General features: G+C 39.6%; 1 protein-coding gene across 1 annotated transcript; it reads left to right on the forward strand.

Annotated features, from left to right (window-relative positions):
• The first annotated feature begins 915 nt into the window (after nt 1-915).
• Nucleotides 916-16,699, forward strand: stk17b (serine/threonine kinase 17b (apoptosis-inducing)). The gene is made up of 7 exons (XM_069662707.1): nt 916-1,471; nt 5,909-6,121; nt 7,082-7,220; nt 8,458-8,584; nt 9,282-9,330; nt 9,752-9,931; nt 12,178-16,699. Exons 1-7 carry the CDS (start codon nt 1,350-1,352, stop codon nt 12,380-12,382), a joined length of 1,035 nt encoding a protein of 344 aa, XP_069518808.1. The 5' UTR covers nt 916-1,349; the 3' UTR covers nt 12,383-16,699.
• The last annotated feature ends 14 nt before the right edge of the window (nt 16,700-16,713 follow it).

The following is a 16,713-nucleotide window of genomic DNA, read 5'->3' on the forward strand; positions in this document are numbered from 1 at the left end:
TTAAGTCAACAATAGATTAATTGATTAAATTATTTTCCCCAAAACCCAAAGTTCAGACTTTTTCACGCCAAATATGTCAAAAAAGACAATGAAATTAGATAAATAGCAACTAAAATATCAAAAAGGTTGAAGAGGAAATGTGTAATTGTATGGTTCTGAGACGTTGCAGTCATTAAGGGTAAGATGCTGATGTGTATATGAAGCTTCTTGTGCCCTCCAGATGCTTTGCCAGATGTTAATACATTAACATATGGAAAACGTGTGGGAAGTATATGTGGCTGTTTATCTCTGCAAGGAAGAGAAAAAATAGATTTGAGACACAACAAAAATAAAAATGCTCATGGTAGGTCAAGATGGCAACATTATAACAATATAAATAATAAAATAACAATATTAGACAAGATAAGACATTTTAAGTATGGAGTCTGACTAAAAACAAAAAAGAGAGATTTAATGTGGGAATCGTATGACTCAATGTCAGAATGTTGGCTCTTCTCCGACTTTTTATCTGACAAATGTGATGCATGTGTCCTACTTTGGACTTGCCATCTGAATATAATGAGTTAAAGTTATAATTTTTGACTTAATTAACTCATAATGTTGAGATGGTTTAATAATATTATGAGAAACTAAAACCAAATAGATAAGTTTGAGAGTTTCTCATATATGTGACTATTATACCCATGTCATTTTGAAACTTTTATCAGATTGTTTTGTCTTTGTGAAAATAGACCGTCCTAAATTAGGTCATCTTTCTTTATAACATTACGTTTAAGAAGTAAATGATTACAGGTTACACACCTTACAGTTAAAACTTTATTGTTTCAAATAAATTCAACTTCTTGTTCCTCCCCTTTTTCAAACACGACCCTAATGCGCATGTGCCAGACTGTGACGTGTCCAGAAAGTGTCAAACAGAAGGATGTAAAAATGATCGAAAACTCTTTAGATAAACTTGCTGAGCTATTTAATTGTCGGCCGCAGCTCTAGTCTTATAACTCCCCCACTGGAATCGCCGTTAGGTTTAGCTTTGTATCACTAACTGCGCTTCTTTAGTTGAGCTTCAGAAAATCGGTTTAACTCACTTTTGAACCCGCGTCATTGACCGTCGAGCTAACTTGATTAGCGACGGTTGAGCTAACCGGAGTCGGTAAACTAGTCGAAGAGAACGTTAGCATGTTACCCGGCTTAGCTAAAACTAACATGTAGCCAATGTTAAGCTGGAAGTGTAAACGTTAGCTAGCCTATTAGGTTAGTTTTGTCGTTCGTCTCTCACTAACTGAAGTGTCTCTCAGCCCGGTATTCAGCCGGGTAGCTGGCAGCAGGACAGACACCGAAGGGAGAGAAAGATGTCTCGGAGACGGCTGGACAGTCGCAGCGGGCTGTCAGCGGGGCTGCTCGGCGAAATACAGACCCCGATCAGCACGGATCCGATGGAGAGTGTGTATGAAATCACAGGAGAGCTTGGGAGGTGAGTCAAACAGACAGACTTTTGAGAATATACTATTAAAACAACCTCAGAAGATGTAGAAACTCCACAGGACATTGTATGATTTTCCTAGTACCATACAGTCCTGTCTTTATTTTTCTTCTATTTTTCTGTGTGTATTTTTTCAGAACAATTAATGATATTGAGAAATGTTAATAGAAAAGATAACATAAGTGATATTCCCCAATGAAAAAAAATCATTATACAAAACCCCCCCGGAAAAGACTGATGTCGGGAATCTCTGATGCTGTTGGCAGCAAGTTTTAAAGATGTAAAGTTACTCATCATTATGGCAGGTTTTCATAGGACTGTAACGTATCAAGTGCAACATTTGGAATTTAAATTAAATTGGATTGTTAATAGGAAGTGCAACTAGTTCATACACACAAATGGTTTGCAAAGACAGCACTGCATTAAAATGATGTCTGCTCTCCTGGCTCATGACCACAGTATAGATAGACTATAATTTACATGTGTATAAAGCTTGGCAAACATCCAGCCTGATGCTAAGGAAAGTCTTATCAATGTAACAGCAAGGAGCCTGACAGTGAGTCATACATTCCATTCATTATCACATTCAGCTCATTGACAGTGGATTACACTGCGATGTATATTAAATGCTTGTGCCAGTATGATACTTAGAGAAACTGAGTGAAGAAACTTAACTGGAAACTTTCACTGGACTGAGTTACATTGTGACTACAGACTACTGAGCAACAGAAAATGAGAACTAAGAAAAAGGTACAAAAAGTCCCTCCCTTAAACCAACAACAAATGCTGCAGTGTATATTATATAAAAAGTCTATATTATAAAAAATTCTGTAGCTGTATAAGTTCATATTCATGCATCCATCCGTGCATGCAGGAAGAAGCACATTAACATTTGACTGTATTATGAAAAAGGTAGATGATTGTACTAACAGATAAAGCAATGAAAACATTGGCTTCCAGAGAGAGGAGCAACCAAGTCTCTTAAGGAAAAGTTTTGACGGATTCACAAATTTGCCTGACTAATGTTTGAGGTCATGAGTCAGTTTCTCCAGAGTGAATAGAGTTGTGACCTGTTAAATGCCCATGCTGACCGTAGGACAAATATTGAAGTCTGTATGGCTTTATTTCCTGTATTTGCTGTCATGAATGAGTCAAGCAAGTAATTCAAAAACCTTAACTGCATCTGGACTCTGGACTGAAAGCTTTAACCACTGTAAATGCACAAACCTCCCCGTGCCAGGGAACCTGACATGATCGTGCTACAGAGGTCCTTTGTCATGTGTTTGGCTCTGTGTGTGAGCCATGGCAACAGCTGATGGTTCATGATGATTGTATCTTACGATTTTGAGGTGTGTTTTTCATGCAACAGCGTGTACTGTATAATTCTGAGTAGAGAAAAGAGGAAGGAAAGGAACACGTGTGGAAACTTGACTTTAGAAAGAAGAAATGGCACAGACCACTTCTGTTCACTTATTTATGTGTGATCTGTCAAAACAGGAAGCTCTGGGGTGCAATATTTTCAAGAACATGAGAAGGGCAATTGTAGTTCTACATTTGACCTTTAAAGAAAATATTAGTAGTAGTAGTACCAAGCTTTGCTACACCATAATCCTAAATAATAACAAAGGTCCTTTAACTATTAGAAATTGATTCCTCACTATGTTTTTATAATTTCTTCTACAACTATCATCCCCTATTTATTGTTGATCAATCTGTTAGTTTTTATATGGAGTAAAGGGGCTTTTTGGAGTTTAAATACATTTCATTTTTCATGAAAATAAGTTTAATTGCTTTGTATTGCCATTGAGTGAAGAGAGAAGAGAACATAACTTTATCATTTGGAGGACTCAGGGTAGTTTGTCTGGGAAAATCCAAAGCTGTGTGCTCTCAAGCCTTACCTCTCTTAAGCTCACTTCTAAAGCCTACAATACTAACGTTAGCTTAGGAATGAAGTCTGCTAACTTTGACAAACAACCTGGATCCATAACAACACAGAGTCTAACACAAAGCACAAAATATGTTATGTAATGTAGGCCCGTCTGGCTAATAGGAACAAGGGAGAATCTTTAGTTAACATCAGCAGGGCAATGGTTCAAGCGGGAGACTTTCATGCGGTTTGCTAGCTCATGTTAGCTTGCTCACTAATGCATGGAATTGCTAGCTGGAAAATGTTGGCTCATTCGTCCAAAGTCCTGGGTCTGATCTATCTCGAAATTTGGCTATCTGAGCGTTTGTATTACTTCATCAGCATACTGAATTACAGCTAGCTGGTCAAACTAGAGCTTGCTTTCTCGTTCACTTTATGGCTAGCAAAATGCTATCTGAGTGGATATGTTGGTTGTTTAGCTTGCTAGATTACCTCACCAGCTAAAGCGACCCATAGCACTTATGTGTGATGACAAATAGTGTTGATTTTAGTTAACAATATTATTGTTACATAATTACATAATAATTATGCAACAGTACGAAGCAAATAACCAACGGATACTGTTCAATCAAGTTCAATCATGTTTATGGCACGTCCCTGTTTTGGCTGATGTTCAGAATGCTCACACCTACACAGTGTGATAAACAGGGTGCTGACTGCTGTTCTTCTTAACAGCATCCATTCTCATTAATAACAACTACGTTCTAAAACTCAGCATTCTACTTTACACATAGAAACTAAATAACTGTCCTATAATACTCAAAAGACAGAGGAAAAACCCCCAAATGTCCAGCAGCTGTTTACAGCAATTGTATAATAAAATAACTCTTACTGTGGCAGCAGCAACAATGTCAGACAGAGTAAGACAGTAGCTAACTTTGCACTAAATAGCATTAATCAAGCAAAAGAATAAGCTATTTCTTGTGTCGACCAAATTTTACCTTAAAGGACAATTGTACATTACTAAGTTATAAACAAAGGTCCAATGAATGCTCATGTTTTTGTTTCTTTGATATGGAAAATTAAATGCTAGCTTAACAACGTTATATGGCACAGTAGGGCTAAATGTTTGTTGCGTTTTGTTAATGTGTTCCTGCCCCATGTTTACAAAACTTGACAATTGGGGTTTATCGACAGGGCGGTCATCCACTTTTATATATAAAGATGACTTTCCTTGTCATGACTCATGAGGAGTGTAGTTCTGCCTATAAAACAAGATGTACTATGTCCTCGCTGACTGGACGAGCTTTGGCAAGAGAGAATAATGACATCATCAGGGTTATCAGCACATACTTGGAAACTACAGGGATTTTACACAGAGTAAAAGTAATTTGAAGGAGGTACAAAGTCTAAAAGGCGCGTTTATGGTCTGGTGACTGGCCACACAGGTTTGAAGGAGTTGCATTATGGGCATTTTTTGTTTAAATTAGAATATCTTTTAATTTTTACCATTGTTTTTTTCTTTTGTCTTTCCCAGATTCTACAACTAATCTGAAGTGCAATAATGTATTAATGGAGTCATTTATAATAACTGAAATGTAGATCAAGTGTCACTATACCTAAATTACAACGTTAGTGTGACAATGAGCAAGTACTTTGTTTGCTTTACTTGTGTAATGACAAATTATACAGGGGGCATACATTTTTAAGATGGCAGAAATCGCCTCAGAATATTATGCTTTGTCTTGAAGCTATGGAAATGTGCTATACAAACATATAATATATATATATATATAACCAAATGTGAAGGCTGCATGAAAATATGAGTTTAAACAGTGATAGGAGGTGCTGCAAAGCAGTAGCACCATTGTTCCATTCTTTAATAGAAGTCCTTCGAGGTCTCTAACCTTCACAGTCGGGGCTCTTTTGTTTTGGTTTTTCTACTGTCATTGTGAGGCCTTGTGTAGAAGTGTTTCCAAAAATTGCCTCAAATATCATCTGAATGCCAATTTCTATTTTGATAGTAGAAAGTAGGTCTAGTTCTCAGAGCAGTTAGAGGGTAAATCATTTCAGATAGTGTCTTACTCGCTAACCTGCCGTTAGAGCAAAACGGCTTGGGTATACTTACTAAGGAGGTTAACTTAAAAACTGCAAACTCAAATTGATATCATTCAACACCATATAAGCAATGCATGCCTTTGGTAATGCTCTTATGTTGGACTGTTAACTTCAGATTCATCTGCCACATCCAGCAGTACAGAGCCAATTGTTTCTTTCCAGTGTTGCTTAACAGGAACAATTCTTCCACTGATCAAGACATTGCAGCAGCATTAACACCAAGCTATGTAGGAATGTTCTGGCATAAGATAACACACAGATGCTTGTTTTTGTACACCACCATTGCACTATTGCTGCAATCATTTACAAATAGCCCCATGTCATTAGGCCTTGGAAATATATTACTTAAAGTAATTTAATGTGTTTTACTTTGAAAGTATTGTGAAAACATGTTGAAACATATTTTTGTCAACTTAATCACATGTCCAATTTCTGCTTCGTAGGGGGAAGTTTGCTGTGGTGAAGCGCTGTGTGGAGAAGGCCACGGGGAAGGTGTTTGCTGCCAAGTTCCTACGGAAGAGGAGGCGAGGTCGTGACTGCCGGGCAGAAGTCATCCATGAGATGGCTGTCCTGGAGACGGCCCGTAACAACGCCCGAGTGGTCAACCTGCACGCTGCCTATGAAACAGATCACGACGTCGTCTTAGTGCTGGAATTGTGAGTTTTGAACTGAACATACTTTACTTACTCAACATCATATTTAATCATCTCTTGACCTGTCTAATGCAGCAGACACTGGCCAAATGTTTCTAGCAAGCAAACACATTCAGCAAGCTCCAGGATCTTGTATATGCCTGTTTAACCCTCAAAAAATGGCAGACCATTTCCATTGCAGCATATTAAGGGTTAAGAGCCAAAGTCCTGTTTGTCTAACCTAAAGGAGCTAACACTCTTATGTAGTGGTTCTTTTTCACAACAGGTTTATCAGGATTTGTTTGAAGACTTTAAAGCCACTTTATGTAGCTTTATAATTAATAAAAGTCCAGACTCTAATGACCTTAATGAAAATCTTTTATTCAAAAGCATGTTTTCAAATGAGCCGTCCTCTCTTGTCTGGCTTATCATCCATCTGGTTTCCATTTAAACAGAAACGAGATGTGAGACCTCGATTGTCAATACAAAAATACAGTTGTTGTCTTCAAGTGAAATGCTGTGATTTTCTAACCGCACCTTTTAATACTTGTTGTAAACACTTTAATCCCTTCCTTCAAGCACAGACAGCTTTAACAATTCACTTTGTTTTGTATGCCAGCCTTGACTATTAGAGAATTACCTTGTTAGGAAGTTGAATAACCAGAAATGTAACAAAATTCGATGAACTTTGTACTCTGGGACACCACTTTAGGGATTTGTGTTTGTGTTAACTCTGACTGACAGTCTTACCTACAGTGCTATATTGTGAGTAAGCAGGGAGTAGGCTGCTTTCTTGCTCAATAACACTTTGTCAGGACATGTAAGCATTGAACCAGTGACCCTCTGGCTGTGGGTTGGCCACTGGAACCACCAGACCACACTTAAATCCATGAAGACAGTCTAACACAAACGGAAGTTAGTGTCATAACATGAAGTCTGTGTGTGTTTATCTGTGTACTTACAGTGGGTTTTCTCTTTGTGCAGTGCGGCGGGTGGAGAGATATTCGACCACTGTGTTTCTGATGAGCTGCTGCCTGAGGCCCAGATCACCCGTCTGATCAGGCAAACATTGGAGGGAGTCCACTACCTCCACCAGAGCAACCTGGTGCACTTAGATCTGAAGGTCTGCACACACAGAAAATCATGTGCATGAGTGTAGCTAGATTCAAGGGAATCTATTTTTACATGTTCAGTCAATTCACCACAAACTTCCCTCCTAAGTGCTCGGCTGTGTATTCCCTTTTTTAGAGCACTTGTGCACTCGAAACCCCAGTTTCCTGTTTTCATGACACAGTTAAGCCCATAACGTGGATTATAGGAGGTAACTGTACCATTCTCTGAGGGCAAAGTGGGAAAGCTTAACATTCACACGTATATCTTTTTCTTTATAAAAAACTTATACTTTTCCAGGGGTTTAGAGACGCTAAAACAGAGAAAATTAGCCTTTAGGAAACTATGACATAAACATCTACTCGTGCTCGATGTCCTGGTTTTATCAGACACAATATTTCCTTCCCTTATTCGACATGTCCCTTTCATGTGACCTTGTTCCAAAACAAACAAACAAACAAATCCCACATGAATAGCAAATTACAAGCACTGTTGATCCAGTTCTTTTGCTAGATTCTGTTGTGCAGTTAAATTCTGCTTTGTATCATCTTAATATGTCCTAAATCAAAGACGGCAAGCTGTTCAAGCGAGTCCTGTGTCCACTGCTGTGAAGTGGTTTGGTTTAGAGAACCAGTGCCTGTTGTGTGCTACACATTACAGCAACACGCACACGCCCAGTGTATGAAATACTCACGTGAATCACATTTCTGCAGTCATGTTAGTAGACTAGTTCTGTAATCGAGCCAAAGCTCGCCTAGATGGAGATTGTTTTTGTTTTAAACGCTGTTAAAAAATGAAAATGTATGATAGTAGCACAGTCTTCACATTTCTTGTAAAATCAGCATCATGCTGTGAAAATAAGGATTTAATAACTGACCATTTTTAATTATGTCCCTGTAAATATTAGTAGGGAATTAAAACACTGGCCTGATTGGTGCAAACAAAACAAGCACATTCTGTATGTTCTCAAATTCTGTTGTAGAGAATGATGCAATAACTTAATAATGGTGCTGTTTACACAGCGTCTTATGGTCAATATATTTTCAGCACTTGAACGAATGATAATAGAAAGGTAAACACCAATCTTTTGGAGGGCAAACACGTCATTATATCAGTGTTCAAAGAGAAGTGGAGAACATGAGAAAAGGACTTATATAATCATGTTTGAGTGCAGGTTTAAAGTTCATCTTGTCTCTTCAGTCCTTCTGTTTTCTACATGACGTTCATTCCATGTTTTCTCTGTGTTTCAGCCTCAGAATATTCTCCTGACCAGCCTGGCTCCTCCAGGAGACATTAAGATCGTAGACTTTGGCCTGGCACGCAGGCTGGGTGTGGTCGGAGAGCTCCGAGAGATTCTTGGCACACCTGAGTATGTGGGTAAGGTGGTGTTTATGAAAAGTTTTAATTACTCAAAGACATCAGACAGACTCACCACATCAAAGTTAGTGACAGTCTGTGTGACATGGTGATTAAAATAACTTTGTAGGTCTAAGAGAAAACTCTCTCCAGTTATCAGTAGTTTAAGGTTAAAGAGAAATCCTCCTATCAGGCGGTTACCATTAGCATGCACTTCACTACACTTAGATAATAGAGGCCCTGCCTAACCCTGCAGCCACACAGACCTCATTAAACCTGTCTAACCTCCCCATGTAAGGTTTAGTTCTCCAGTGCCTCCATGAGTTGAATCTGGTTGTTTTTAACATAAATGAGAGAGTTTCCATTTTCTTAACTAAGACCAAACAGACATTCATAACTTAAAACTCAGTAGCACTGAAATAAAACACTGTTGGGTTGGACTGCCCGCTAAAACAATGTCTGCACATTGTTTTTTTGTAGCTGCTGCAAACGCAGTAAACAAAGCAAATCTAAAAATGACCCCTCAGTGTTCATGGTTCACACGGTTTAAGCGGAAGCTGATTCAGGCTGATGTAGGAGGTTTGTGAGGCGCTGAACTAGCACAGAAAAAAGGAACTAGAGGAGGTGGGGTACAAAGTACAGTTTCGACATGAAGTAATGAATTATTAAAAGTACAAAAAACATTCCTCAATGACAACTGACTTCTTTCTTCCTTCAGCTCCAGAGATCCTGAATTATGAGCCAATTACAACAGCAACTGATCTATGGTGAGTTAATTGTTACAAGACTGGCACTGACTTCATTGTGGAGTCTGCTCAGCAGTTGTTTTAGTATTCACTGAGGTGATTCTAAGGAAAATGTGTTTACACCCACAGGACACCATGTTTTCTTTTGTGTTTGTGTCAGAAACACAAAGCCATTATACAATCGCTCAGGTTTATTTGTACAAGAGAGTTAAGGTGATCCCTTGTTGTGTAAAGCCACGAACCACAGAGTAGCTCTGCTGAAGCTAATAGCTGTTTACAGTTAGGATAATTATTTTCATGGTCACCTTTGCTCAGAGATTTGTGGTGGCAAAAAATATGAAAATAGCAGTTGTGTTTTTATTTTTCGTAGAATAATTCAGTAAACTATTCCCTCTGTGTCACGCCTGGTATAATGTGTACATGTTGTGACCGTGTCCCTCAGGAGTGTGGGTGTTATCGCCTACATGCTGGTGACAGGTGAGTCTCCGTTTGCCGGGGACGACAAGCAGGAGACGTATCTGAATGTGTCCCAGGTCAGTGTGGACTACAGCATGGAGGCCTTCTCCAGGGTGTCTGAGCTGGCCGTGGACTTCATCCGCAAGCTGCTGGTCAAATCACCAGAGTGAGTAAAGACACCTCGAACTCTCCCAGAATAGAAACACTGTCGGAGGATTTATTTTGAATGAGATCAAACTGGAATGTTACCGCTGAGCTGTGAAAAAAAGGATGAGAGATTCTTTTCCACAAGACAACCCAAGCATCACGTAATGTTTTATTTCTGATGGATTCTGCCCATGTGAGGAATTCACTCAGATCAGCCTGCAGCTCTGAACACACTGTGCTACCAATAAAGCACCTGTTCCTCCCCACAGACTTGTATTTTTTTAGGGATGTCCCAATCCTGATCTCAATTATCGGATCAGAGCTGATCTTGGCATATTTTAAGTGACCTGGGATCGGCAATTTGAGCCGATAATCTCACCCCAATCATTTATGTGAGCTATCATAAACTGAGCACAATTTGTGGCAGAAGGCAAACACGCAAGTAACTTAGCATTAGCAACCCTGTGGCTAAAATGTCAGCAGTGTGGACATTTTTAAACTAGAAAACAGTCCAACAACCACTTGCAATACATGCAATACGATCGTTTGGCGAGGCAGTAGCAGTAGAGCTGCGTTCAATACTACCAATTTGATACGACATCTAAAGCAACAGGAAAAGGCTGCTTCGCCGAAGCAACAATCTCTGGACTTTAAAAGGAAGGATACATTTTAAAGAGAGAGCGAAAAGGCCTAAAAGATTACAATGAAGGTGGTTGAATTCATCGCTTTGGAGCTGTACAGCAAAGTTCATCACAACATACGAGGTGATTTACAACACGATGTGACTGCTGTAAGTTTTACAACTGACATTTGGAGCTCTGACGTTTGTCCCACGTCATTGCTGAGCCTCATGGCACACCAGATTGCGTGCAGTGTGTGTGCATGCACGCTTAAGCTCGAAAGTGGAAGAGTATGTGTGCATGCACACCAGTTTCGTGGGTCTCATACAGCAGAGCATGTAAAACAGGCCATCGAGGAGATGCTGAACATTTTTGTTGAACCTGTGTCTATTCAAGTCAGGCTGGTTTTACCACTTTCAAGTGGGATTGTGATGTTTTGGATTCGTTTTTACTGAATTCATTTTTAGTTGTGAGTATTTAAGTCAAGCTGTTAACACCACTCTTAAGTGGATCTAAGATTTCTATTTGATGATACTTTTTTGATATAGCTTAAGCTTTAAGTTGATTTATGATTTATTTTTGTGACTAAATATTTAGGTTAAATTAAGCTATTACACCATTCTGAGTATAATATTGATTTTATATGTGAGTTTTACAACAATGCCAGCTGGACTAGTTAAATGGAATAAACAGAACTGACATCTTTTAGGTAATTTTTTAGGTTATTTTTGTAAACAAAACAAAAACGAAAGTATTGGATTGGGACTCGGTATCGGCAGAAACTCAATATTAAAAAAATCGTATCGGGACATCCCTAATTTGTATTTTATGAACTTGCTGACAATATTTGCAAGTAAACCATCTCAGTTCATAATTTTAACTTTTCATTATTTTCCCCCCTTCTTTGTTAATACAGGAATTTCTACTTCTTATGTAGGGATGGCTATCGTTAGGATTTTATCGATACCGGTATCAACACTGATTCTTAAAGTATCAAAACTCTCATCAATACTACTTTCCATTATCCATCTGACTCCTGCTAACGTTACCCCCAGCAGGTGAAGCTGAGGCTGCTGTTTGACTGACGCTGTCTATGGATTAAAGTGGAACATAACTTAGAAGTGCTAATAACTGAAGCTAGCTAACAACAGTGACTGGATAACTACAGGCTTATTTATAAGAGCCATGTGTTTACACTGCTTTTCTAGTTTGGCTAATTCAGTCTGCAGCAGTGCCATCGGAGCCACTGGGACTCTGAGGCTGTTAGCATTAGCCGCTTTGCTAAACCAGTCAAACACGCTGCACTGCTTCAGATTCTACTTGTATATGTTTTGTGAGTGCTGCTGGTGTTACCCCCTTTAGATGCAACAACCTGTTTACATAAATTGCAGAAAGATGCACCAGAGTTAAAGTGATAATCTTGAAGGTCTCAGTTTCGTTGTATTTGGTGGCACCTTATTGCGTAAGCGGCAGTTGCGGGAGCACACCTTCCAGATATCCAGACAGTGTTGGATGTGTGATGTCCACGTTGTTTTATTTTTTTATAGACCTAATGATTCAGGAAAAAATATGACCAGCATATCGATCAATGCTGAAACTTAGTCAGTGTGAGATTGTAATTGTTTACTTTGTGCTTTGACCTTAGGGACCGGCCCAGCGCTGCGGAGTGTATGAGCCACCCCTGGCTGTGGCAGCAGCAGTTCTGTCTGAGCCCAGACCCCACCACCACACGCGCCGTCCGCGAGAGAAGCTGTGGCATCAAGTGGGCAGCCCCGCCTGAACACCCCGAAGACAAGGAGAACTTCCTGGAGTCGCCCCACTCTCACGCAAAAAGGTTTCGCTTCGATTAGGAGACGCCCGCCGCTGGAGACGGTGACTTTTGAAAGGGTCCAGTAAAAAAAGGGAGGAATTAAAGTGTAAGGCAGGGGGGGCACCCCTCCCTCTGAGCTTTTAAATTCTTTTAAGCTTCCAGAAAACCAGCTGCCCACCACTCAGAAGTACTTACCGATTGACTTAATTTCAAGATTTACTCAGACCAAAGATAACCAGCTAAATCTTGAGATCTATCGCTGTTGAAAAGTGTGAAAATTGTACAGCACGTCTCAGCTAATGCAGTGTGTTAACCTAAAGTATTTAATACCTTTCATTGTTTAATTCTCTGGTATTTTCTCGGGGCTGCAGAGGCCCACTCTGTGTTGAGTGTTCAGTTGTACTGATGAAGGTTAGTGTGGAGTAATTCTAGGGAAATCTATGCAATACTTCTGTTTTAAATCTGTTTTCTAAAGAAACCTTACATTACTTTGTAGCACTCTGCCTTAAAGTCGCAGGTTAAGTGTTCTTCGTCACCAGCACGGCTTTCTGTGTAGCTGCACTTCTGCTTCAGCAGAAATGAGATAAGGATTAAGACTTTATTTGTCCACGAGGAAGAAATTCTTTTTCACAAGACTTACAAAATGGTGATAAAGCGATAAGTACCTCTGCAATGAGGAAGTGTGATCATGTCCTTATTTGCATTTTAGAAAGAATAAGGGACAGCTGGTTACATCTGTCATAGCTCTATCCTGCTGTAGCCAGCAGAGGGGCAGAATCACACACAAGAATATAACATTCCTGATATGTTTGGATTTCCCTCACAGACTTTCATTTTCTCCGTGTCTGCAATAGCACGAGGGTTCAGTTGAGCTCAGGGTTTTAGATGAAACTTAATAACTCAGACTATAGCAAAGTCCCCTTCAAAAGACCTGTGACTGCACATTTGGTGGGAAGCTCGTGTTCGGTTTAATCCAGCAATGAACTGGTTTAAAGGGGAATTCCATTTATTCAAACCTGAGCCCTGTTTTAACATTTTGGGGTCAAAATGACTAATATGTAAAAAATGTGTTGTCTTCAGAGCAACCAGACTCCATTGACAAAAAGGGTCATTTTACCTCGCAGAACACATGAATTGCTGGTCCACCGCTGCCTTTGTTTGTGTTATTGTGTGTTTGGTGTTTTCAGTGTTTAGCTCTGATCCAATGCAATATTTGTGTAACACACAATAACACAGAAAACCCCTAAGCAATGATGCAGCTGTGGACTTACTGCTCCTGTGTTCTGCAAGATAGAATTGCTGTTTTTGTCAATGGAGTCTGGTGGCTTTAAAGATGGCGATGTATAGGCTGTTCTTGTTGAAATGTAGCGTATCCTAGCTGCCAGCTGAGCAATCTACCGGAGCAATTTCCTTTAAGTCTTTTAGTCCCTAAAACATATAAAACATGGGCCCAGGTTTGAAGTAACAGAATGTCCCCGTAACAGAAAAGTGAGCCTGGTATTCATGGCATTTGTGTTTGTACTTCCTCAGTATGATTGAAACTTAAAACTGTAATAGCTGAAACTACCTGTGACTCACGCAGTTGTTCACATGCCACACCCGCACTTACTCAAAGGATTTCCTCAGCCAGCTGTAAGTTCCTCTTTGTGGGCCAGCAGAGGAGAAACATGACTTTAGCACTTACTTCATAAGCACACGCATTGAACTGATAAGCAACACGGGAGCTATTTATGAAAGTCTGTTTGTTTGAGTCCTTGAGAGGTTCACTGTGTTTTTCAGTCCCTCACTAAAGCCATCCAGTGTGCTTTCATTTAAAGCTGCTCTATTCCTCTGGGGTCAGGCTGCCTGAAGTCACATATTCCTGTTGATCTCTTCTCAGGGCGTGCTGCTCACTCTCTGCTCACTTTGTTTTCTCTTCTTTATGTTATTCTTATAGGCCTATTATTATTTATGTGCTGGACTTATACTTTCTATTTTAATGTAAATAATGCTCACGTGTCTTAAGAGGAAGTGTTGAGATTATGGTGGGAGATTAAGGATGATCATGCTGTTATTTAAAACAAGAAAACCATAGTGGCTGCAGTGTATTGAGAAATAAATGGAAAGCTTTGTCTGAAATTGGAAGGTGAAGGCGAGGATTAGTTTTAAGATGGTACTTGGAAGTTAAGCAAACAGGAAATGGATGATGAGTCAGGTGGTTTTAGTCAGTAGGAAGATGATTAAACACTATAAAGGAGTTGGGAATGTGTCATGAATGAAGCATTTAAAGGAAGAGTTCAACATTTTTGTGTTTTTTCCCAAAAATGTTGAACTAAGGGGGAATTCAGGTATTGTTGAACCAGGGCGTTATTTTCCATATTTTTATGTGCTAACAGTTCAAACAGTTTTGAAAATGCTCCAGTAGTTTGCTTCGGTCGCTGCCTGAGACACGAGCTGTTATTGCTGGAATGTAACGCTTGCGGGCATTTGCACCCGATTCAACTTTGTCCACTAAAAGTTCTTCTTTTTGCCACTGACAAGACTCAGATTGTTATCCTAAGTGTCTGACAACTTTACAGAAAGGACCCCTATATAGAGAGACATTTTATGTTAGAGGAAGATCCTTTTTTAACGAGAAACAGCCATTACATTTCTCTATTTAACACCACCAGACTCCATTGACAAAAACAGTAATTTTACTGAGCAGAGCACAGGAGTTGCTTGTCTACCACTGCATCCATCAATTAGGTTTTTTTGGGGGGACTATTGTGTTACACAAATGTTAAGTTAGATTTGAGAGTCGCACAATGACACATTGAAACCTATAAATGCAGTGGTAGACCAGCAACTCCTGTGTTATATGAGTTAAAATTACTGTTTTTGTCCATGGAGTCTGGTGGCTTTGGAGAAAGCGATGTAACGTTTGTTTCTGGTTTTGAAAGAACGGGATTAACAAAGTGGCCTCTGTGGGGATCCTTTCCGTAATGTTGTTAAACACTTGGAATAACAATCTTAATTGTCAGGAGAGAAAAATAAACACTTTTAGGGTATTTACTTTGATCGAGCTCATATGTTGCAGCCATTACAGCCTGTTAAGCTGTACCTGAATTCCCCTCCAAGTTGTGATGTTGGGCGTAAAGATATGTAGGTATGAAAGGCTTTTATGCTGATGAGGAAGTAGGGATGATGATGTCAGGATAGTTTTAAAAAGATAAAATGAAAGAATCACTGTATAATGTCAACAATGAGGTGCTATTGAGTCGACAGATTTGCCACCTCTCGTTCAAGTGTAAAACCTGACCTCTACAAAAATGCAGCGCTGGCATCTCTGATTGCTCTTAATCTCCAGTGAAACATTCCTCTCTCTCTGCTCTGAGGTGCCAAACACAATGAGACCACATTGTGTTTTTTGTTTGTTGTTGTCACCAGCTGGTACAATGGCCTTTGTGTGGGAGATGGGCGTCTCCAGCCACGGCCATGCTCTCATCCGTATGCTGTCATCCTTAAAAACTGGAACACCACACTGTAAAAGATTTTCATCTCACAGTTTAATCTCACAGAGCTTGTTGTAGAAATTTTCTCGAGACAGCTGTAGGTATATCTGCGTTATTTTGTACAGTATCTGTTTTGCTACTGTGTAAGAAAATAAGCTTGAATCTTACTTCATCTCAAGTCATTCCACTCTGCTTTTTCATACCTCTACAAACAGGCGAAGGTGTCTTGAAATTCAGGCTGAAATTAAGCTACTTGAAACAGGAAGTCTGACTTTCTCAAGCGTCTAAGTGACACGTTCTGTTTCCTGTTGCTGCAGCGTCCGTAAAAACAAGATTTAAGCGCTAACGAGCAGCTTCACCTCAATGGAAGATGGACTTGTTTTGCAGTGCAGTGATGTCAGGGATCTCACTTTGCAGGATGACGAAATGCACGAATGATTCAGGACAAAGTGCTGGCATTGTCCGCCTCCGTCACTTGAACATGACTTATGCTGTGGTGTCGATTTTGTTATTTTGTACAGCTATTGTACTGTTATTTTCAGCAGCTAGTCACTCGGTGGCCTCTGTGTGCTCATTGTCTGACACTCGGGCGATCATCCTCTAGAAATGGAGCACCAGTTAACATTCCTGTTTGTTCTCTGTGACCACAGTGAGACTGAAGGATACTGTAGATTAGAGTTAAAACAGACACAAGCACAAGCAGATTAATGTTCAAGAGATGTTTGTTTATTTTGCATTTTATATTTTTTTAATGTATGAGCATTCTGATTGCATCTGAAATGACTAAAAAAAAAGACTTAATGTATTCTGATCAACTGCAGGCTAATATATAAGCATCACAAAGCAAACTGAAAAAGCTCATTAAAGGTTGTAGAAATATCTCATGGCGTGTTGGATG

This window comes from Semicossyphus pulcher, unplaced genomic scaffold (genome assembly GCF_022749685.1).
Source record: "Semicossyphus pulcher isolate SPU_LCO1_2020_fin unplaced genomic scaffold, fSemPul1.0.p SCAF_15, whole genome shotgun sequence".
Classification (NCBI taxonomy): domain Eukaryota; kingdom Metazoa; phylum Chordata; class Actinopteri; order Labriformes; family Labridae; genus Semicossyphus; species Semicossyphus pulcher.

What these genes read in the sequence shown, in the direction of transcription:
- stk17b (XM_069662707.1), top strand. Translation starts at nt 1,350, where the DNA reads ATGTCTCGGAGACGGCTGGACAGTCGCAGCGGGCTGTCAGCGGGGCTG. An exon ending in ATCACAGGAGAGCTTGGGAG is followed by an intron (nt 1,472 to 5,908) that starts GTGAGTCAAACA and finishes TCTGCTTCGTAG; the next exon opens with GGGGAAGTTTGCTGTGGTGA. An exon ending in TGGTGCACTTAGATCTGAAG is followed by an intron (nt 7,221 to 8,457) that starts GTCTGCACACAC and finishes TCTGTGTTTCAG; the next exon opens with CCTCAGAATATTCTCCTGAC.